A 22589-nucleotide genomic window follows, 5' to 3' on the forward strand; every position below is an offset into this window, starting at 1 on the left:
TGCATCCCAGTCCGACGCTCTATCCATTGTGCCGCCGCCTCATCAGGCTGAACTAACATCTTTTTTTAACTCCAAAATTCTGTGGGTTTTCTGTTTCAGGGTAAATAACACCTACAAAGGAACTTTCCTTTCTCTTTTGGTAGAATATGGCTGACTTATTTAGGCTTTGAAACAATACTGTTGTGATTAATGTTACTGTGGCCCAGGTATAAATGTTGAGACTTTTCTTCAGAGAATGTGAAGCATATATCAGCACTCAGTGCAGGTCTGATTCCCAGGAGCTTTAAGAATAAAGATCAGTTAATGTCCTAACCACAGTTTTTTGTTTGTTTGGTTTCTTTTTTGGTTTTTGGTTTTGGTATTTTTCCCAAGTTAGAAGCATGGAGGCAGTCAGACAGACTGCCCACCGGGATCCACCCAGCATGCCCACCAGGGGGTGATGCTTTGCCCATCTGGGGCATTGCTGCGGCCGGAGCCATTCTAGCGCCTGAGGCAGAGGCCATGGAGCCATTCTCAGTACCTGGGCCAACTTTCCTCCAATGGAGCCTTGGCTGCAGGAGGGAAAGAGAGAGACAGAGAGGAAGGAGAGGAAGAAGGGTGAAGAAGCAGATGGGTGCTTCTCTTGTGTGCCCTGGCCGAGAATCAAACCCGAGACTTCCACACACCAGGCCAACGCTCTACTGCTGAGCCAACCAGACAGAGCCACCTAATCACAGTTAATTACTTTTTAAAAAGTGGTGAATCCTTTTACAAACAATAATTGTGGCCAAAGTACTCTTTCATCTCCTATCTCTCATATTGTGAAATTAAGCATATTTAATACAGGGGTTGGGGAAAGTAGGTCTACAGTTGTTAGTAGTAAGTAATACAATAATTAATAAATATATATAATAAATAATAATACAAGAGTAAACTCTGCATTTTGTGTATTTACAATTGTAAACCAACTTTTGCCTGGCCCTGTATATATTTTTGTAATTACTGAAAAAGTTTGTGTCTCCTATTTTTAGTTTCTAAATGTAATGAGTGAACTTCTTACTTTCTTTTGGTCTTCACAGGTTTTATTATTTCTTGTGGGTCAGGAAAATGCTTCTCAGTCTTTTCAATTTATTAACAGTAATGTAGTATCTGATATCTTCTATTAAATAATTAAGTGCCAACACAAATATTTTCAGATATTTGAAATAAATGTGACAAAATTATGACAGAAATGTGCTAAAATAAATGACCTATAATAATAGATAAATAGAAGGAGTACTTGTAAAAAAGAAAAGGTAATAATATAATGTGAAATTGTTTGAAATGTTGGCCAATTGCCTGAAATGCTTAATGAAACACATAAGTTTTTGATTTGTGTTATTTCCCACTTGTTTTCAGAAAGGCAGTGTAAGTGAAAATCAGGAAGGCAGAGCCTGGGGACTAGAAAGCCATTTCCTTTATTCCCTCGCAGACTAGAAACAATACAGAAAAATCTCCTTGTCTTCTGATCAGATAGTCTTGCTCTCCATAAATTAGTGATTTTAGTAAATAAAACAAATATAAGACAAGCAAGGTAATGACTATGATTGTTTGGGAATGAGCTGGATTTACAGAAGAAAACTAGCTCCAAAATGCTTCATTATTTTTAAATTGAAAGTATTAGGAAATCTCTATGGTCTCTTCCAGTCATAACATTTTTTTTTGTCTCTGAAATATCATTTAAAAATTATATTTCAAAAAATCTATATAAATACAATATAGCCATTGGAAATACATATTTTAAGTATTTAGTTATTTTTATAGTAATCTTTTGTGCCTGTGTCATTGTTGGCATGAAATTAATATTTGAATCAATGAAAAGTAATAATGATCAGGACTTAAATAGAAATAAACAATTCTAACCTTATAAAAGAGAAAATGAGAATGCAATTGCAAATTGCTTCAAAATGAAGGAATGGGAATTCTCATTTGCCCTGGGGGCTAATATAATGGAACAGAATTGAAGCTCAGCTTGAGTTTTTCTACTCCACAAATTTTTTTTTTAAGTGAGAAGTGGGGAGGCAGAGAGACAGACTCCTGCATGTGCCCTGACTAGGATCCACCTGGCTAGCCCCCAGACAGGGTAATGTTCTGCCCATCTGGGGCCCCTATTCTGCTGCTGAGCAACTGAGCTATTTCAGCACCTAGGGTGAGGCCATGGAGCCATCCTCAACCCCTGGGCCAAACTGCTCAAGCCATTTGAGCCATGGATATGGAAGGGGAGGAGAGAGAGTGAGAGAGAAATGAGGGGGAGGGGTGGAGAAGTAGATGGTCGCTTCTCCTGTTTGCAGTGGCCGGGAATCGAACCCAGGACTTCCACATACCAGACCAATGCTCTACCACTGAGCCAACTGACCAGAGCCTACTTCACAAATTCAAAAACTAATTGAATGAGAAGGTGTAGTGACTATGTGGACAAAAGGTGTTTGGAAATATCAAAGTATTATATCATTAGAATCAGAAATTTTGAAGACTTTTGATTTGGAAAGAAATCAAAACATTTTAAACAATTTACTTTTTTCACACTTATATGACAGTCCATGAGCTTTAGTTTTTTTTTTCTTCTCTTTATAACAGAGACAGAGAGAGGGACAGATAGGGACAGACAGGAAGGGAGAGAGATGAGAAGCATCAATTCTTCGTTGCGGCACCTTAGTTATTTATTGCTTTCTCATATGGGCCTTGACCATGGGGCTAAAGCAGAGTGAGTGACCCCTTGCTCAAGCCAGTGACCTTGGGTTCAAGCTGGTGAGCTTTGTTCAAACCAGATGAGCCCGCGCTCAAGCTGGCGACCTTGGGGTTTCGAACCTGGGTACTCTGTGTCCCAGTCTGACGCTATATTCACGGTGCCACCACCTGGTCAGGCAACATGCATTTTCTATCTTATTTATTTCCTACAAGAACTTGTCAGGCACGTGTTTTACAGATCAGAAAACCAAGGCTCCCTTGAAAAAGTTAAGTGATTCATCCAAGGTCACATATAGATCAGTGGCTGAGCCAGTATTTGAACACAGCTTGAATGCTTTTTCTTTCAAAGCCTATCCTGAATCCACCTGGTCACATTGTGTAATGTTAGCACACAGGTCAGAAGAATTCACCCCCCTCACCTTGTTTAGGAACTTTATTAAGGCTCTTTGCAGCTGCAACTATATATATATTTATTGTGTTGACCCCCACAATGCCATTGTGTTGACCCCACAATGACAAAGGGAACAGAGTCCCAGGAGGGCAATTGGTTTTGCCTTGACACTAAATAGAATCCTCCAAAAATGTCTGGCTGCCTACACAACAATCATCTTCCTGGAGATTTGGTTAAAGGGAAAAAGCAACTAGGTATTCCACAGTTGGCTCTGACAGTTAATAGCTGTGTGGCCATGGGCAAGACATTTTAGCTTCAGTGAGCTTCAGTTTCTTGTGTGTAAAGTGAAAAGAATTATATCTATCCTCCTTACCTCACAGAGCAGTTTAGGAGAACAAATTAAATAAAGCACATTTACAAAGGAGGAGGTAAGATTATTTTATGAAGATATTACTAATGAAGGTAGGAGAGGTCTGTGTAGAAAATGAATACAGTTGACCCTTGAACAATCTGAGTTTTGAACTGCATGGATCTACTTACCTGTGGATTACTTCAATAAATATGCAACCGTCCCTCCATTTCCCTGGGTTTCACATCTGCGATTCAAATAACCACAGATTGAAAACAGTATTTTTGATCTGCGGTTGGGAATTTGTGGATGTGGAGGGCTAACTGTATGCATTGTTCTATGCTATTTTTATAAGGAATTTGAGCATCTGTGAATTTTGGTATCTGTAGGTGTCCTGGAATCAATCCCCCTGAGATATGGAGAAACACTGTAGTTAAGTTTTTAGGTAGTTAAATTTATACGTGTATTTTTTCTTGCACCTGGGTCAGCATCCTTAACCCCCACCTTGTTCAAGGGTCCATTGTATTTGTATCCTACCATCTTGACATATTCCAACCACCCTCTTTCTACCCCATCTTTCTTTTTGTCTACAATATTTACTGAGCATCTCTGCCAGGCCCTGTGCTAGATTCTGGGAATATAAATATATCAACAGGTTCTGCCTACATTCATAATAGAAAGAAATACTCAATTTAAGTCAGAGGTTAGTGAAAATAAAGATATAGTTTTTTCCCCCATCCAAAGTCGTTTACACCCTAACTTCTGTGGACTCCAGTTTGAGATCTCCTGATTTAGACCATTAGAGTTCACAACATTTTTGCTATCTATGTACTTGGAGATATGCAATATAATAATGGTATTCAGACACTATTAAATGAGAACAATAATTACAGTAATAAGGGAGTCTTGGTAAGTCATATAAGAACCGATAGCTTGGGGAAAAGTTTGCCTCTTTCCCAATTAGTTCTTGGAGAAGGAAAAATTTTAGAACTTACAAATGCACAAGGGTGGCAGAAGATGTAAGAAACTGATTGGGTTTGCTTTCCAGAATTATAGGACAGCCTTTTGAATGGAAGCTAGAAATCAAGTGGCCTGAAAGAAAACCAGCAGAGTCTAAGGGAATGAAAGTGAGGTTGTCTGAAAAGACTTGGTGAAAGTCCTTTTTCATTTCCTTAACTTTTTTCCTGACTATGAAAACAGTACTATCATTTTGGGGAAAATTTTCCTTGGGAAAAAAGAAGAGGGAAAAAAAGGTCCCTACTCTCTTGCTATCACCACTGATGACACTAATGAGTGAGGTACAGGTTAACTTATTGATTACAAAATTAGAACGAAACTAGTTTCTTTCCTGTTTATTCCATCCTTAACCCAATGTAAGCATTATTAAATAATCTTTTAAAGAGTTACTTCAAAAAGATTATTTTTTGCTAGAAAGCAAGAGAGATGGACAGGAAAAGACAAGAAGGAAGAGAGATGAGAAGCATTAATCCTTCATTGCAGCACCTTAGTTGTTCAATTGTTCATTGGTTGCTTTCTCAAATGTGCTTTGATGGGGCCGGGGCTCCAGCTAAGCCAGTGACCCCCTTGCTCAATCCAGCAACCTTGGGTTTTAAGCCAGCAACCATGGGGTCATGTCTATGATCCCACACTCAACCCGGCGACCCTGCACTCAAGCTGGTGAGCCTGAGCTCAAGCCCGATAAGGCCGCACTCAAGCTGACGACCTCGGGGTTTCAAACCTGGGTCCTCTGCATCCCAGGCCAATGCTCTATCCACTGCACCACTGCCTGGTCAGGCTACTTCAATTTTTTATTTTATTTTTTTATTTTATGTATTTTTCTGAAGCTGGAAACGGGGAGAGACAGTCAGACAGACTCCCGCATGTGCCCGACCGGGATCCACCCGGCACGCCCACCAGGGGCCACGCTCTGCCCACCAGGGGGCGATGCTCTGCCCCTCCAGGGCATCACTCTGCCGCGACCAGAGCCACTCTAGCGCCTGGGGCAGAGGCCAAGGAGCCATCCCCAGCGCCCGGGCCATCTTTGCTCCAATGGAGCCTTGGCTGCGGGAGGGGAAGAGAGAGACAGAGAGGAAGGAGAGGGGGGGTGGAGAAGCAAATGGGCGCTTCTCCTATGTGCCCTGGCCGGGAATCGAACCCGGGTCCCCCGCACACCAGGCCGACGCTCTACCGCTGAGCCAACAGGCCAGGGCCAAAAATTTTTTTAATGTAAAAAGACGCATAACATAAATTTGACCATCTTAACCATTTTTTCAGTGTACACTTCAGTAGTGTTAAATATATCCATATTTTTGTGCACTAAATCTCAAGATCTTTCTTATTCTGCCAAAATGAAACTCTACATTGACTTAATAACTTCTCGCTTCTCTCTTCCACCAGCCCCTGGCAGAATATTACTCTTAATAGCTGTCAAATAATCCACTACATGGATGTACCATACTTTATGTAGCAAATAGCCACCTTATAGTGGCTATTTAAACATTTTATAATAAACAATTATAATGCTGCAAGAATATCCTTGTATATAAAAATCTTTGACTACATTCTGATCATCACCTACTTTAGGGATAATCTGAGACCTAGAAATTGGAATGCCAAATTAAAGGACAAAGGCTTTTTTTTGGTAAATGACATTTTCTAACTGCTGAAACTCATTTCTCTGTACATTAAATTTACAAAATGTTTAAGACTCTTGATACATTTGGACAGTTACTTTCCAGAAACCCTTGAACAATTTGTGCTCCATTAGCAGAGGATGAATGTCACTGAGTGTAAGTCATTACTCCCTTAAGAGCTTTGAGTATTGCCAGTTTATTTTTATTTATTTATTTATTATTTATTTTTATTTATTTTTAATTTTTTCTTGGTGCCGTGACTCGGATGAGTATTGCCAGTTTAAAAAAAAAGCCAATATTTTTAGAATAAAAAATGGAATTTTATTGGAATTTATGGGTTTTTTTTATTAATAGTAAGATTAGCTGTATTTCATTTTGGATCATGTAATTTTCTTTTTTCATGTAGAAATTATTTTAGTTTTCTGTCTTTTCTTTCTAAAGTCTCCCCCCTATTATAAAATTATAGAATTAATTTTGGAAAACAAAGAAACTATAAAGAAGAAAATACACCCCATTCAATATGGGTTTAAGAATCTTTTCTTCTGATTCTTAGGGCCAAGGAAAATCTTTCTAAAACTAAAATAATTAGTTTTCCACTGGCAGTGGAAGAAGAGGTACTGGGTAATTGTGATTGATTCTTTGTTGATAAAACAGGGTGCCAGTTGGCTGGACATAAATTATTAAATCCTGACTTGCAACACCTTGAAACCAGCAGGACAAGTTGTTAAGAAGTTGCAACGGTAAGATGTGAAGAAGAACAAGAACGAATGCGCGGAGGGATTCAGGACGAGATCCACCCTCGGGAAAGGGAAGGAACACTCAGTTCTACTGCATCTCGCCGATTCCTGCAATCTGCTTTCAAGGACTCAAAGCTATCAGAAAGCTAAAATGTAACATGCAAAACTGCCTCCTTTCTGCCTGCCGCTCTGCCGTTCCCTTTGTGTAGGAGTTAGCTGTTTCAAGCCTATCAGGCCCCAGCGATGTAACCAGATCCATTCTGGGGCTGATGACTCAAAACGTGAAGGCACTCCCTGCACGCCGGAGCAGTGAGGACAGTCAGAGGTGGAAAGGCCATCTCCGCAGAGTGACTCACTCCGCATTCAATTCCCTGGTTGCCGCGCCTTCAGAACGTCAGTCCCGGCAGAGTAAATGAGGAAGGCCCCCAGAGTTCATTCACTTATTCACCAGACTTTTGTCGCGACTCCCTCCCTCCCCGCTGTGTCCAGGCGAAGGAGGGAGGAGGAGGTGACCAGACCTGAGGAAGGGCGACACAGCGCGCCAGAGGAGGGACGCCACGCGGGCGGATTCCCCGGCGCGCGGCTGCTGCGGGGGCGCAGGCGGGACGCAGGGGAGATGGGGCGGGACGCTACCTGCGGGCGAGCGAGTGAGGTTCTGGCCTTCGGAGTTGACGGCCTGCAGGTAGAAATAGCGGACGGGCAGGACGACAGCCGCCTGCAGCCCAGGGCCCCACACCAGGCTCCGCGGCGCGCTCACGGGGGCCCCCGCGGCAGCGAGCCCGGCGAGCTGCAGCAACAGCGGCAGGGCCCGCGGGAGGTGGCGCATGGTGGCCGGGCCGCGCGGTCCAGCGGGGACAGCGGCGGCGGTGGCGGCCGGGAGAGCCGCAACCGGGCGGGGGCACACCCCGGGGCGGGCCTGAGCACCACGGCCACCGTCCCGCCCCCGGCTCTCTCCCGGCCTCTGAGCCCTGTTGCCGGGTGGTCTCTGCAGTGCGCACTGCGAGGGGCGGCGGTGGACCCGTCCCCTCCTCCCCCAGCCTCCTTCACGCCATTGAGAACGGAGATCAGAGGGCAGGCAAGGGGACCAAGGGTGAGAGTCTTGCTCGCCAACGCCTTGGCACGCAGGCCTCCACCTCCGGTTGCTTGAATTTGTCAACTGTTTATAGAGGAAATCGTTTTTTAAAGGAGGCAAACACAGTGGTGACTGCCGTGGGAACGAAAGGACGCAACAGCGAAGAAAAACTTTAATATAGTTCAAGGAAATGTCTCTAGACAGGGAATGTAACTGGTTGTTGACAGTGTTCTTTGTACTTTGGAAAGATTTTCAGGAACTCATAGTAAATCACTGGTAAATTATTGTAGTGCTAAAAGGTGACATTACTTGATGTTACTTTCGTTGATAAATTTTCTTTTGGGGTAGTGTCTGCATGTTTTAAATTGAAAGCTTTGTTCTAGCTATCACTTAAAAAAATTATTTGGAACACTTTATTCACATTCTTCCAAAATCAAACTTCAAAAAATTCCCAGAGAAATAATCTGAGGTACTGGATAATAAAATATGACCCAATAATTATATAGCTTGTGGTAACACCCAGTATCAAGGAAGCCATATAATTGTATCTGAACACTCCTTTGGCAATACTGAATCTGTACCAACCTGTTTTTTTTTTCTTCTCTATCCATATCTTAAAAAAAGCATCTCTCTTCAGATTAAAAGATGCCTGACCAGATTCTTTATCATAAATCAAATTTAATTTACTTAACAAACATTAATTCAATGTCTGTTTTAGACATTATAATTAACTTCAAATCCTGTGGTTTTGTGGACAAGAAAGAAATGCAGTGCAAATATATAGTATAATAGGTGCTAAAATATGAGTGTCAGAAACTGTGTGGGATCTGGGATTTTACCCTACTTACAAGCTAACAAGTTAGTCTTCATTGTTTCATGGATCCTGTCAAAAGACACAGCCTCCTGGATCCAAGACAGAGAGCTTTGTTAGTCACTGCAAAAGCAGTAGCCAGAGCTTCATGTTGGTTTCTGTTGGACCCCATGATTCCTGTTATGAGCTGAAATATGTTCCTCCATAATTTGTATGTTGAAGCACTAACCCTAGTAACTCAGAATTTGACTTTTTTTTTTAATTTTTAGAAAATTTTATTTATTCCTTTTACAGGGGGGGGGGGGAGAGAGAGAGAGAGAGAGAGAGAGAGAGAAGTGGGGGAGGAGCAGAAAGCATCAACTCCCATATGTGCCTTGACCAGGCAAGCCCAGGGTTTCAAACTGGCAACCTCAGGGTTCCAGGTTGACGCTTTATCCACTCTGCCACCACAGGTCAGGCGAATTTGACTGTCTTTGAAGATAGGGCCCTTAAAGAGATAATTAAGTTAAAATTAGACCATTGGGACCAGCCCTAATCCAATCTAACTGGCATCCTTAAAAGAAGAGGAAATTCAGCCACACACAAAGACACGGGAGAGTCTGGTCATAGAGGAAGGACCATAGAGGACGCAGTGAGAGGGCAGCTACCTGCAATACAAGGGGAGAGACCTCAGAAGAAACCAAACCTGTAGTCAGCTTGATCTTCTAGCCTCCAGAATTGAGAGAAAATAAATTCTGTTGTTTAAGCCACCCAGTCTATGGTATTTAAGGCAGCCCTAGAAAACTAATCTAACTCTCAAATCTAGTGTCCTCAAATCCAGTGGGGACAATGCAAAAGGCCTGTCATGAATGCCTGCATTGCAAGAGACACAGAATTTGGGGGATTACTGCTTTTAGAGTAAGGTGAATTAAGCCTGCTCGGTGTTGGTGAGATGTTATCTCATTCTTCAAGGTTGTTGCTACAAATACATGAGAAATGGCAGGGGTAAAGAGTGGTCAAGGACCTACATTCTTGGCATAGCCAGCAAAAATCTTCAGGGATGTTCAGGGTTTATGGCAAACTGCCTCTCCCATCCCTAAATACCTTGTCTTGGTAGAATTCAGAGAGGCTTTCCAAAAGAGATGATGTCTGTGCTAAAACATGAAAGTCAAATAGGAATCTGCTGTACAAAGAGAGAGAGAGAGAGGTCTTTCCAAGCTATAGAAAAGTCACACACAAAACTTGAAGTAAATGACGTACTTAAGAAGTTTCTATTCCCTTTCACACTCATATCTATATTGAGTTCCAATCTCAGACACATAGAATTTTGGTCTGTGACTCTGGAAGGTCTACAATTAAATATACTTTTATGAATTGCACTGGCCCCTGGAATCCTCACTACAGCTACATAAACTTCACAGCTAGCTATTGGTTGTCCACTTAGTTTGTAACATTTCTACCCCTTTCTAGTAACTACTCTTTTTATTTTACTCCACAATCTACAGTTAACAACAAGGCTTTGTAAAACATCACCTTAACTCATGGCCATATTTGATTGGTTTATAGTTTGAAAACTCTCATGCTGAACTAATCAGAAATTTTTTTTTGGGGGGGGGAGAGTTTAAAAATCTGAGTTAAGAGATTTCAGTTTGTAACTGAGCTTTTTCTTAAACAGAGGCAATGTAAACTTTACCAATTTTTTTGTGTTGCAGATGAATTGGAGGCAAAATATAGAATCTCAGAGTTTTCTAGATAGTGCACTACACAGGCTTGGTATAGTTCCTAAGCAGCATCTTGGCCCTTGGTTTCAGGGATATTCTAGTATCCTTATGATAAATTCCTCTTTTGACATTAGAGAACTGTTTCATTTTCAACATCATTAATTAATAAAATCCTTACATGGCTTAGGTGAGCTTAGATCCCATAAAATGCATAAACATTTAATTATTTCAATTATATTTATTCAGCACCCAATTTATCATGTATTCTGCAAGGTACCGGGGATATAACTTCCATTTATTACATACAGTCCCTATGGTAAATTTTAGATTGTGAGACAATTGGTTTAAATAATAACTTGCATTCAGAATCTCATTGTATAGAGCAGTGGTCCCCAACCCCTGGGCCGCAGACCGCTACCAGTCTGTGGGCCATTTGGTACCGGTCCGCAGAGAAAGAATAAATAACTTACATTATTTCCGTTTTATTTATATTTAAGTCTGAACGATGTTTTATTTTTTTTTAAATGACCAGATTCCCTCTGTTACATCCGTCTGAGACTCACCCTTGACGCTTGTCTCGGTCACGTAATACATTTATCCGTCCCACCCTAAAGGCCGGTCCGTGAAAATATTTTCTGACATTAAACTGGTCCGTGGCCCAAAAGAGGTTGGGGACCACTGGTATAGAGGTATTTCCTCCTAAAACACAACTGCTCATTGGTTCAGCCTGAGTCAGGCACTTATCCCTGAACCAATCAACTCTTAGGATCATGTAAGAACACTAATTCTTCCACAGTGACCATGTGCTTGTGATGGAGGTGGGATCAGTCAGGGAATGGGGTCCCCAGAGAAAAGAAATCAGCATCTACTATATACCTCCAAAAGATTTCTAGAAGTACAGTACTTCTGAATTTACTCTAGACTATCATGACAGCGTAATCTGGAAAGGATGGTTGGGGAAGAAAGCTTAGAGGGAAAATTAATACTAGCATTTATTTTATTAGAACATGTCTTCTAAAAGTTTTCATCACAAATGAAAAATATTTTCTTCTTTTCATCATTACTGTATGAGATGATGTTTCATTATCTGTATGAGATAATGTGGTTAACTAAATTTGTTGAAATAATCATTTTGCAATATATGTAAGTCATGTTATTATGCTGTATACTTTAAACTTGTACAGTGTTATATGTCAGTTATATATCAATAAAACTGAAAAAGCATAATGTTTCAAAAAATCAAGTGCACATTTTAGTTTTTTTTTTAAAGTAACAAATATTTTCCTGGATAGTAAATCTTTTGAATATCTTTTAAAATGTCATCTTTAATTTTATATATATATATATATATATATATATATATATATATATATATATACACACACACATACCCACTGTTATATTCCAAGTATATAATTTAATCAAAATTATGCACACATATTTCTATATATACAAGCATATATAGATTTTTTTTGAGGGGGCCTTGCTACCCCTCCTGTCTTTCCTGCTGTTCTTGAATATACCCTCCAACAGCCGCCCACCTCCCACTTCCACCCACACCCACCCTGACCACAAACCAATTAACATTAATAGCCTAGTGTGTATCCCTTTATAAGTATACATGCATGTGCAAGTTTTTGTTTTTTTTTTCAAACTAATTTATTATTATTTTTCAGAGTGCAAGTTTTTTTGGTTAATAATTAAGCAAAATTCTTTGCTTTTTTGGTTATTTTGCTTTTTCACTCAACAGTACTCATGAAACTTTCCAAGTCAACTTATATAATTTTATTTTACTCTTTTAATGACTTCATATTACATATATGTGTTCCATAGTCAATCATTTTTTATTAGGTATTCACTGTGTTTTTGCTGCAATGAAGCTTGTAGCAATAAATATTCTTACGTGTAAATCTATATGTAAATGTATACATAGTACTGCTTTTCTTTCTTTTGATTTGTGGGGAAAATGAACATGGTGTTCAGTGTGTTGGCTTACTTAATTTCATGATTTTGCATCTTTCTGGTCATAATAGAGGCAGCAGCTGCTGTATCCAATTCTTTGACATGCTTTTAGGAATTGGTTCTGAAATTTCAGCTTAATGTCTGTTTCCTCAGCTCTACCAATGTGTTTGTGTGCAAAGTATATACCCTTTAATAAATCCTTTTCTATTTGAATCATCTAGAGAGGATTTAGTCTATGACTAAAAATCTTAGCTGATCCAATGTATTTTAAATTTTAATAAAGGCCAGTAAAAATATTTTGAATAAAATACTGTCCGTATTCAGGATGATGACACTCTCCTATCCTTGGTAGACAAACTATTTTGAGTTACTTTCCTAGCAAAGATAAATCTGTTAACATGTTTAGCAGGAATTAACATTGCATGTCTTATATTCCAATTGGAAAGACCTGCTTATCTTTCATCAGTGCTACTGGGCAGGAGATGACCCACCTCCATGTAGCTCCCTCTTCCTTTGTAACTGTGGGAGCTCTCAGACAAATGCCAGACTATTCATTCCTGCTCTGCAAGGTAACTAGGTACAAAGACCTCCATTTGTTGGTTGGCTGCTTTGGGGTACAAATAGAAGAGAGATGCCACTGTTTTTAAAAACTACTCATATGGTTGATCTCATTCAATAGTTACCCAAAAGATTTATTTGTATCCTTTTGTACCCTGCCTCTTCTCTTTGTAGGTTTCCTGAAACTTTCACATTTAAACATTATCATTTTAGGATGGGAATAAAAAACTAAGTCAAGCAGTGCATCTATTTAAATCATTTATTTCAATACAGGCATTGTTTCAAATTTGCACTTTGTCTTGTAACAATTCACATCTAGAGAATGGTAATGGGAACAACAATATAAAAGGATTATTTGATAACATTTTAACAAAAGTACTTAAGGCTTATTTGAGAACACATAGGTGCCAGTCACAAAGAGCTCCTAAGTGGGAATAAATCACAAACTTGGTTTGAAATGAAAATATTTACATATTTACACTGTACATTTAAATAAGACATTTTGAAGCACTTTACTATTATTAACAATAAACTCTTAGCAATAAAGCCTCTTTAACACTCTGACATCCTATGGAGTATGTTACTTTTATGGAGGTGTGGATTTTCCACTTTGATTCCCATCTTCCCACTTCGCCTAAGTGGACTTCCTTTCATCACCTCCAATACAAGCACAAAATTATCTCCTACACATAATAGCTTTTATTAGCTTATCATCAGCTAAAACCTTGTTAGTAGCAGTTGGAGTTTTATTGATATCAGTATGTTTACAATGTAAGGGAATCTCTAAAAATTGAAATAATCTCATTAAGTTTTATTTTAAATGGACTTTACATGTAAAAATGTATGGTTGTAGAAGTCCATTATCTAAACAATAATTTATCAGGTACTTATTAGTATTGATTCTCTCCTGGTTTACTGCATTTATGTATTTAATAATGATTATATCTTTTTGAAAACAAGTTATATATATAAAAATTACTATTATAAATTACTATAGCTATACCAAAAATGAATATTAAAAAGCAGCAGTTTTTATGTTAAAATACATAGAAATTTGCTATACTTCTTTAACGAAGTGTTTTATAAAAGTATAAAACTATAGAAGGTACTATTTTAATGAATTTTCTGTTTTCTTGATTCTTAAGCCAGACCAACAAGCAGACATTACAAATAGTGCAAGTGAGCACTTGACCATCAATTACCTTTGAAGTCAGATATAGTAGATTCTAGTGCGAAGAATCAGGGCCCCAAAGTAGTTGTTTATCCTCACCTTAACTTACCTATGTTAGGAATGTTAAGTTACAATGCTGATATAGCCTAAACTCAGTAAAAAATAAGCTAACTTTGTTTCACCTTTTGTAGCATGCATGTAGACTCAGATATTTACTGAAATAGAACTTGCAAGTTGATCATTAAAAAAAAAATCAAGAATCTTAATATTAAAATATTAACTGAATATTTTTAAATTACATAAAAATATAGGTCATATTTATGAAAATTTTACTTAAATAATCAGATAAATAGAAGAAGGGAAAGGTAGAATTTACAAACACACATAAAATAAAAAAATTAAATGTTACTTGCTTTTTACCACACAAACTTAAATTGAAAATTTCAGAAGAGTTAATTTAAAAATCTATTATCAGTCTCTTTAAGATCAAGTTTGGTCCGAGCCTGACGTTTAGGACAATTTACAGATTTAAGAGCTTTCATGTTAGTCACCACATCTTCACGGGAACAATGTAAACTTGCCCTGGCATTTTGCTTCTAGGCAAGGCAGTGTGATTAAGAAGATAATGATAATATAGCACTTTCTTGAATTTTATCAGTTCCAGATCTCCATATACTTCACCGATATCTATCATTATCCTTAATTTGTATGGATGAAACAGACTAGGTGAGAAAAATAGAAAATAAAATTAGGTCAGGAAGCAAATATAAACCAAAGATGATGAAATCCATTCATGTTGACCTTCACAGAACTAAGATCTCAGATGGCATGCTTTCTGTAGTTTGAGCAAATTATCTTCACCACCATCTATTAGTCTTTATTCTGACTGGGGAGAGAGAAATCGCCAGAAATTCGGCATGGTAGCTAAAGAGTTAGGAAAGTCAGATTATTGGGGGTATGGGAAGTCATTTAGTCGAGAAAGATTATTGAGGAAATCATGGGTGACAAGCACTTAGAAGATCTTAGGGTGTCAGATCTGACTTGGCAGCAGATTAGGGACTGGGCCAAGGGTACCATTTGATATTTATGACTAAAAGGCCCCACGTGGAAAAAAGTGTTCAATCCTGCAATGAAGAAAACAGAAAAACGTAGTCTGGAGAAACGGGAAAAACCGGTTGCTTAGAGAGCTGCAGGAAGAATGTCGATTTCCTGAAGGGGTATCTACTTATCTCCACCCCTCAGCTGTTTCTTTCCTAAGCAGAAATTCTGTGGTCAAGCCACCCTCTGGCCCCTCAGGTTGCCTGGCCCCAGTCCTTGACTTGATTAAAATCCAGCTCTTAACAATTCAGCCAGTTTCTACAATTTCAAAGGAATTCCTAGGAGTACAAGTGGTGTTCGGCACAAGAGGAATTCAGCTCATCTATAATCCCAACAGCACTTCAGACATGTGCCTCTCTGGCTCCACTATAGATATAACAGGGTGACCTTATGAAAACCCCCTTATCATTGTTTGAAAGAAAAACAAAAAACCCAAGCCCTAAATCTCCTAAATGTTGATGAGTCAAACAGGATGATAATATTGACTTTGCTGTCACCATCCCTGCATTTTATTTAATGCCTTAAGTGTGGGGTGTGGACCAGAGGAGGAAATACAGACGGGACTGGGCAGCTAATAAGTTCTGTTGTGTGTCTGGAATGTTAGGTTGTAAATCACAATGAAAGGTGTAAGGAACAAAAATGTCAGGGGGGAAGTAGAGCAGAAAAGCCAAAATTGAACGGTGAATTAGAGACTAAATTGGGTGTGTGTGTGTGGGGGGGGGGGGGACGTCTAAGGATATAGAGAGAGGAAGAAAATAGCAAGGAACCCCTCAAAACAAGAATGTATCACTCTGGAATTCAGAAAGTTGGCTAAACAAAGGCCAACTCTCATTTTCATCACACACACACACACACACACACGCAGAGAGACACACACACAGGCTGTGGAGGGGGAAAAAAGAATTTGGGTTGCTTCAGAGCAGGTACTGCCAAAATAAGATATTTTTTATATCTGTCCTTCCAATGGACACTCACATTTACATTTTATTTCCATTACAGGACTTGGGAGGAAAGGTTGTACATTTTGAAAAGGCCTCACAGTTCTGACTCTTTGTCATTTTCATCCAGGTAGTATTCATCATCTGTGGTGGTGTCTGTGTCACAGTCTGAGTCCACTGGATCCTCTTCATAGATATTAAGTGGTACATTTGGAGATAAGCCCTCTTCCAGCAGCTGACTGCTAGGAGAATCTGAGTTTGATGACTGTGTCGAGTTAGGAGGGTGAATTACATCATCTTTCAGGAAGCCAGGGTTCTTCAGAAAACTTGGTTTCCATAACCTTCCTTGTGTGAGTGACCTCTTTACATTCTCCAAGAAAGCCAACTGTTGTTCTTTCCCGAATATCCCGTAGTCAATAGGTCTGGATATAGATGTTGCTGACTTGGGACCCATTTTTGTCCTGCCACTATACAAAGGCCAACTCTCATTTTCATCACAGGAGGAAAGTTCAGAAAAAGATTTGAACTTTCGACTGTACCCACTGTTGTTAGAGAATTCATGCCCAAGGGTCAGGTGGCTTAGGGCATTGTCAATAGAAGTGCTTTCAGAAAAATGGCGCTCCCTGGCTTTTGGAGGATGACTTTTACGTAGGAGATCACCATGCACATTGATGCTTTTTAAGCTCTTTGAACGATACGGGTGTGGCTCAGCTTCCTGTTCCAGAGATGCAGCACTCCTTTGTTGTTGCTGACAGCTGGCCAGTGGGATATTTATTGTAGATTTCTCTGCAGGCTCCAATGGAAAATGAGGGTTCAGCCTCATCCGATGGTCAGAGAAGTCAGCTTCGCTAAGGCTGGTGAATACAGATAGGGCCAGGGTTCCTGACTTTCTTTCTAAAATCTGAGCTACTGTCACATCTTTAGAATTCCCATACTTTGGTGGTGATTCTGAGACATTTTTAAACAAATTCTGATGTGGTTGTGAAATGCTGTCAGATTTCTGATTGCTTGTGTGTACAGAAGCTTCTCTGTTGGACATTGCAGTGACCTGGAGAGGGCTCTCAGATTTCTTCACATCCATCCCATTATTATTCAACCTGCTTTCATCCTTGGATTCCGCAGACTTTGGAGTAGGCTCAGGGGACAGTGGGTCGCACTCCGGCATGCCAAGAGATAAACCACCGAAGCCAGGACTGTTCCTGCTTTGGGGGAAGATAGTAGCTACATGTCTTCTGGGGCTCAAATCTTTACCTGGAAATTTTTTACTTGCTTTGGATATGGCTGCCAATTCGTGTTTAACCGAAGATCTGTTTTTCCCTTTCTCCAGGTCATCCAAGCTGGTTTTATTTTTACTACCTTCTGCAGGAATTGAAGGCTGGTCCCGTGCCAACCTCTGCATTTCATCTTTAGCCTTGCTCTTCTTTGTCAGACTTACCTCCTCACTTCCTTGATGTGGCTCTCCGGGTTCAGACTGCAAACCATCTAAATCTCGTTCCCCTGAACAAGTATCCTCATCAAGATGCAGTTTATGCAAAGCTGGAGTAAGAGCAAAGACTTGGCTTTCTGAGTCAGAAAGTGGCTTATGATTCTTTTTCGGGAAATGTGCTCCTCTGGCTTTCCTCGGCTGCAACCTCTTGGAACTGTCGTCTTTAGCTGTCCCTGTGATATCTTTCCGAAGACACTTTCCACTTCCAGTATCTGTGATGGCTATCCCACTACCTGCACACTTCCCAGAACTTCTTCTGGTTTGGGGATTTTCAGTATTCCCTTCTGAATGGACTGGAGGATTAGAGGGACCACTATTATCTGATTTAATGGCATGCTGACAATTTGCAGATTTCTCTTCTGCAAATTTCCCCCCTTGAAACATCGATGAAACACTCAGGATTTCACTTTGCAATTTTTTCCCTCTCTTTTTCCTGCTTTGTGAAACACCTAGAGGTGTTTTAGCTAAGCTATCTGTGGAAATCTCTCTAGTTTTAGATTCTTCTTTATGAAGAGAAACATCTGCCTTAATAGCAGCCATTTCCTGCAGCATAGGTTCTGAGGGCCCAATACTTGGAGATTGTAAAACAGTCACATTTTCAGTGTTGGGAGAAAGACAGCGGCGATTTTCCTGAGCAGAGTGGACTAGCACTTGTAGATCTTCAGATGAAGGTGTTTCTGACTGTTCTTGTGTAGAATTTAGTTTCTCTTTTTCTAAAGAATTGAGAAATGTTTCAGCCTCCACTTTAGTTGATTCTGGAAGTGAACTGATATTTTGAGCATACTTTTGAAGGAGGTTACAGAATTTCTTGCTGTGTTTCCTTGGTAGAGTGTAATAGATTGAAACTACCTCAAGATGCCTGACATTCTCTTCATCACCAGAAACAGAAAACATACTAGTAGTCTTAACTTTATGTAATGTTTTCCCACTTTTCCCCCCTGACATATCTGAAGGAAAAGGTAACGGGTCTTCACGTGAAAGGGAAAATATACCTGTCCTGGAGGCAGGAATTTTACCATCCTTGTCAGTGCATTCCTGAAAGTGTTCCTTTTGGTGGTGTCTTTCGGTTAAAGAACAACTCCTAACAGATGAGTCACTTTCCAGAGGGTTCATGGTCTTTTCCCAAGGTCTTAGTGTTATAGCAGAGGCATCCATGTCTGAGACCAAGCAGTCTTCTCTTTCATCTCCCCCAGATGAGGCACACGGTTCCCCTGAAGGACACGACACAGCCCTCTTTATGAGGAATGGAAGTGGTCCTTCTCTAATGAAGTCAGATCCCTTGTTTGTCATATTTGTCATCCCCTCTGTGGCTTCAGGCACAACCGAGGCTGAGGCTGGAACTGCCCTGGAGCATGTGCTTTCTGACTCAGAAGGACGAGGACTGAATTTGTTTAACATGTCCTTCCCTATTGGGTCTTCCACCTTATTTTCAGTTTGGAGTGGCAGTGGCTCATTCTTAAATGAAGGAGCCGTTACCTTACTTTCTGACTTCCTGCTATTAATGGGGAAACTGGCTGCTTTTCTTGGTAAAGTACAATAACTTGTGTGAAGCTCACAAGCATTGGAATCACTTTGATTCACCTCAACGAGGCTACTGCTGCCACTTGTGGGTGTTGATTTACTTTCTGTTTTGTTCAACTTTTCAATATAGGATATACGTCGTCTGACTTTTCCTTTTCCCTTCCCAGCCGCGAAAGCAGGATGTGAATGGCACTTGACATCAACCACTTCATTACATACAGACATACAACTATCATCACTCTTTTCATTTTCTGAGGGGTTCAAGGTAAACTCATTATTTCGATGCTTGCTATTATTGTCTTTTCCCCCTCTTTCTCCCAGAAATGGATCTTTGCCTGCAAGGCTTTCCCTGGAGAACGTGGTAGTAGAAGGAATCACCAAAGCACCAAGGAAAAAATTTTTCGATGGTGAAGAATCTGGCAGTGTACTAGATGACAGACCTAAAGAATCACATGGGATATTGTGGCCAGCAGTTGACTTGCTACAGTTGGTAGAATGAGTTTTGGTACATTGTTCTTCCTTGGTATCTAAAATAGCAGACTTTCCTGGAGACTGTGCATTTTGATTACCAGTAGGTACAGAGCTCCTGTGTTTATTATCAACAATGCTTGAAATATCTTCATTACTTAATGTTAATTTCTGGTGACAACCTTGATTTGGGCTGGGAAAACATGGTAATGTTCTGCTTTCCTGAATGATGGGAAAGGAAGTTGCTGGGCCAAGGTTTCTGTTTTCAGCATAACTCTTATTTTTTCTTAGTTCATTAGCTTCATCTCTCTGTGATATATGAATTTTGGAAATATCTTTCCTGGAAATGACTCTGGGTGACTCATTTGAAGTTATTGGGGTAGATGCATTAAAAAATAATCTGTTGGTTTTGGCTGAGTCTTGGGACAGGGGACTTGGAAAACCAGCTAAGGGGTTAGAAATGACTGTGTCTGAAATAGGTTGGGACATTTCACTTGTCATGTTTGTCTGGCCCTTCTTGTTTATTTGTTTGTTTTTTTCCAAAATAGATTCGTTCAAATCTTCTTCATTATTCACTTCTGTGACCAAGATATTGGGTTGGCTTTGGGTAAGAGGCAGAGAATCAACTGAATCACTGTTGGTCACAGTGACTTCTGTGTAGCTTCTTTTTGGAAGAGAGGCAGGCTTAATTTTCTGCAAAGGAACTATGGGATTCTGAATGTAGGAACCTTGACAATTTCCTTTGTCACCAGGAATCTGGGGGGAGGAAGTTTTGAATGAAGATGCTATACTCTGATCAATTCCAAATGAGTAAGGTCCTTTGTTTACATGTACTTCTTTAGGAGAACTGTTCTGTTGACATTCTAATCCACCAGATTTGATGTGATAGCTTGAACCAATCATGGAGCAAATATCTGGTGTGCCAAAATGAGTCATCTGGTTCCCATTACCTTGTGGCAACTCCATGCTCTCCAGTGTTGATGTCTGAGAACCAAACTGCCAGGGATGTGGCACTTCTTGGACTATGGAAATATTTGTTCTGTAATGAGGCAGAAATGATCCCCAGTGCTGAGAAGAAACACTATGGCCATGACCAGCTGATGCACTACTGGCTTCAGTGGAAATCATTTCAAAGTTTCTGTCGGAAGAAGTGAATGTTTTCCTGCTTTGATGAAAGCCAGAGCAGGAAGAATATTCTTCCTGCTGGCCCCCAAAAGGACTTTGTCTGAATCTCTGTTCCCTGCTTCGTCCAAAGGTATTGCTAAAGAAAGACCTGGCAAATGGGTTGTCTTGATGGTAGAATGGCATATTCTCTGTGTTCTCAAATGGGTCATGACTCATTGTGTTATCCATGGAGGAATTTAAATTCACATGTTGGTAAACACTCTGTGAATGATAAAATTCATATATCCCATTCTCCTGAAAACATCTAGGATACATATACTGGTCAGCAGGGTCAGTTTCCATTGGTGATGGTGTCCCCAGGAACTCTTCCTGGTTCAGCTCATCTCTAGAAGAATCTGATCTATTCCATATGATAGATGATAAAGGAGTTCTCTTTGGGCTGTACTGATGGCTTGGTGGTATAAATCCACTCTTGTTCTGAGTTGTGGCTGGAAAATGTATGCTTCTTGTTGTGAAATACCCTGTAGCTGGTGAGGCTAACCGTTGCCGGCTGTCAAAACACAGAGAAGTGCTACCAAAAGTATTCTTTTCCACATAATCTTCTTTTAAGATTCTGGACTCCCTTGTCCTGTACATATCATAAATTGTCCTTGTTCTGGGAGAAAAGGTTTTAAAACCTTCTCTAGGGGCTCCTGGTCTTAGGATGTCATAGACAGATATATTAGAAGTTTCTTTATACTGATTTTTGTGCCTGTCTAGGGTATTATCATGTTTGTTCCCACTGGAGTAAAAATGACTGAATTGTGTTCTTGATCCATAGTTGAGAGGTGTTCTTGTACCCACTGGGCTGGGAGACTGTTCCTGAGCCAGTTTGCTGTCCAAATCATCTAAAACTGAAAGGAGAATATGAGTGGGTTTTTTGCATAATATTTTATAGTCTAATAATAATTTGAGTTATTGAGGCCCCTTTTCAAGAAGCATAATCACTTATAATTCTATATTTATATTATTATAGATGTGATATCATTAGTTTTGATTATGTTTTTAAGATGGACTTTTATAAAGCTGTAATAGAAGTTTCTTTTTCATACTTTTCAAACCATACTTTTTCAAAGTTAAACATCCATAAGGACTTAAAGGACATAAAGCTACATTTCTTTGCCTGGCCAGGCGGTGGCACAGTGGGTAGAGCATCGGTCTGGGACTCAGAGGACCCAGGTTTGAAACCCTGAAGTCATGGGCATCCAACTTGAGCATGGGCTCACCACCTTGAGAGTGGGGTCACCGGCTTAAGTGTGGGATCACTGACATGATTCCATAGTCACTGGCTTGAAGCACAAGGTTGCTGGCTTGAGCTCAAGGTTGCTGGCTTGAGCAAGGGGTCACTGGCTCTGTTGGAGACCTTTGGCCAAAGCATGTATGAGAATCAATGAACAACTAAAGTGACATGACTATGAGTTGATGCTTCTCATCTCTCTCTCTCTCTAAAAAATAAAAAAGCTACAGTTTTTTCAAACAACAGATTTTAATCATGATTTCTTTTAATACATCTTTTGTGTCATGAGTTGGCTAAAATATTTCCAAGCATGTTTATCTCAGAGGATTGTTAAAGAAATGAGAGTCTGTAAACAACATGTGGTTTCTTAGTTCTACCATTAAGAAAACAGTATTACCACCAAAAGTTCAGCACCTAATTTATAAACATACTTATTTGAATGAATTTGAGCAATAAATAAAATTTAAAGTTCTAGCCTAACCAGGTGGTGGCGCAGTGGATAGAGCATCAGCCTGGGATGTGGAGGACCCAGGTTCAAGACCCCGAGCTCGCCAGCTTGAGCGCGGGCTCATCTGGTTTGAGCAAAG

At 40.0% G+C, this 22589-nt stretch overlaps 1 protein-coding gene across 9 annotated transcripts in view; it reads right to left on the reverse strand.

Moving 5' to 3' along the window:
* Positions 1–22589, reverse strand: part of LOC136396391 (protein O-glucosyltransferase 3) — a 111306-nt gene that overhangs the window by 12401 nt on the left and 76316 nt on the right. For 7 of the 9 annotated variants that reach the window (XM_066371616.1, XM_066371614.1, XM_066371612.1 and 4 more), the window contains one exon: positions 13165–21619. The exons of 1 other annotated variant lie outside the window; for it this stretch is intronic. In XM_066371616.1, the coding sequence (XP_066227713.1) occupies positions 16224–21619 (5396 nt within the window). In that variant the 3' untranslated portion in view covers positions 13165–16223. Of the gene's footprint in view, positions 1–7449; positions 7922–13164; positions 21620–22589 lie in introns of those variants that run through there. One more of the 9 variants, XM_066371621.1, reaches the window with a different exon arrangement.

The sequence above is a fragment of the Saccopteryx leptura genome, chromosome 1 (genome assembly GCF_036850995.1).
Source record: "Saccopteryx leptura isolate mSacLep1 chromosome 1, mSacLep1_pri_phased_curated, whole genome shotgun sequence".
Lineage (NCBI taxonomy): Eukaryota > Metazoa > Chordata > Mammalia > Chiroptera > Emballonuridae > Saccopteryx > Saccopteryx leptura.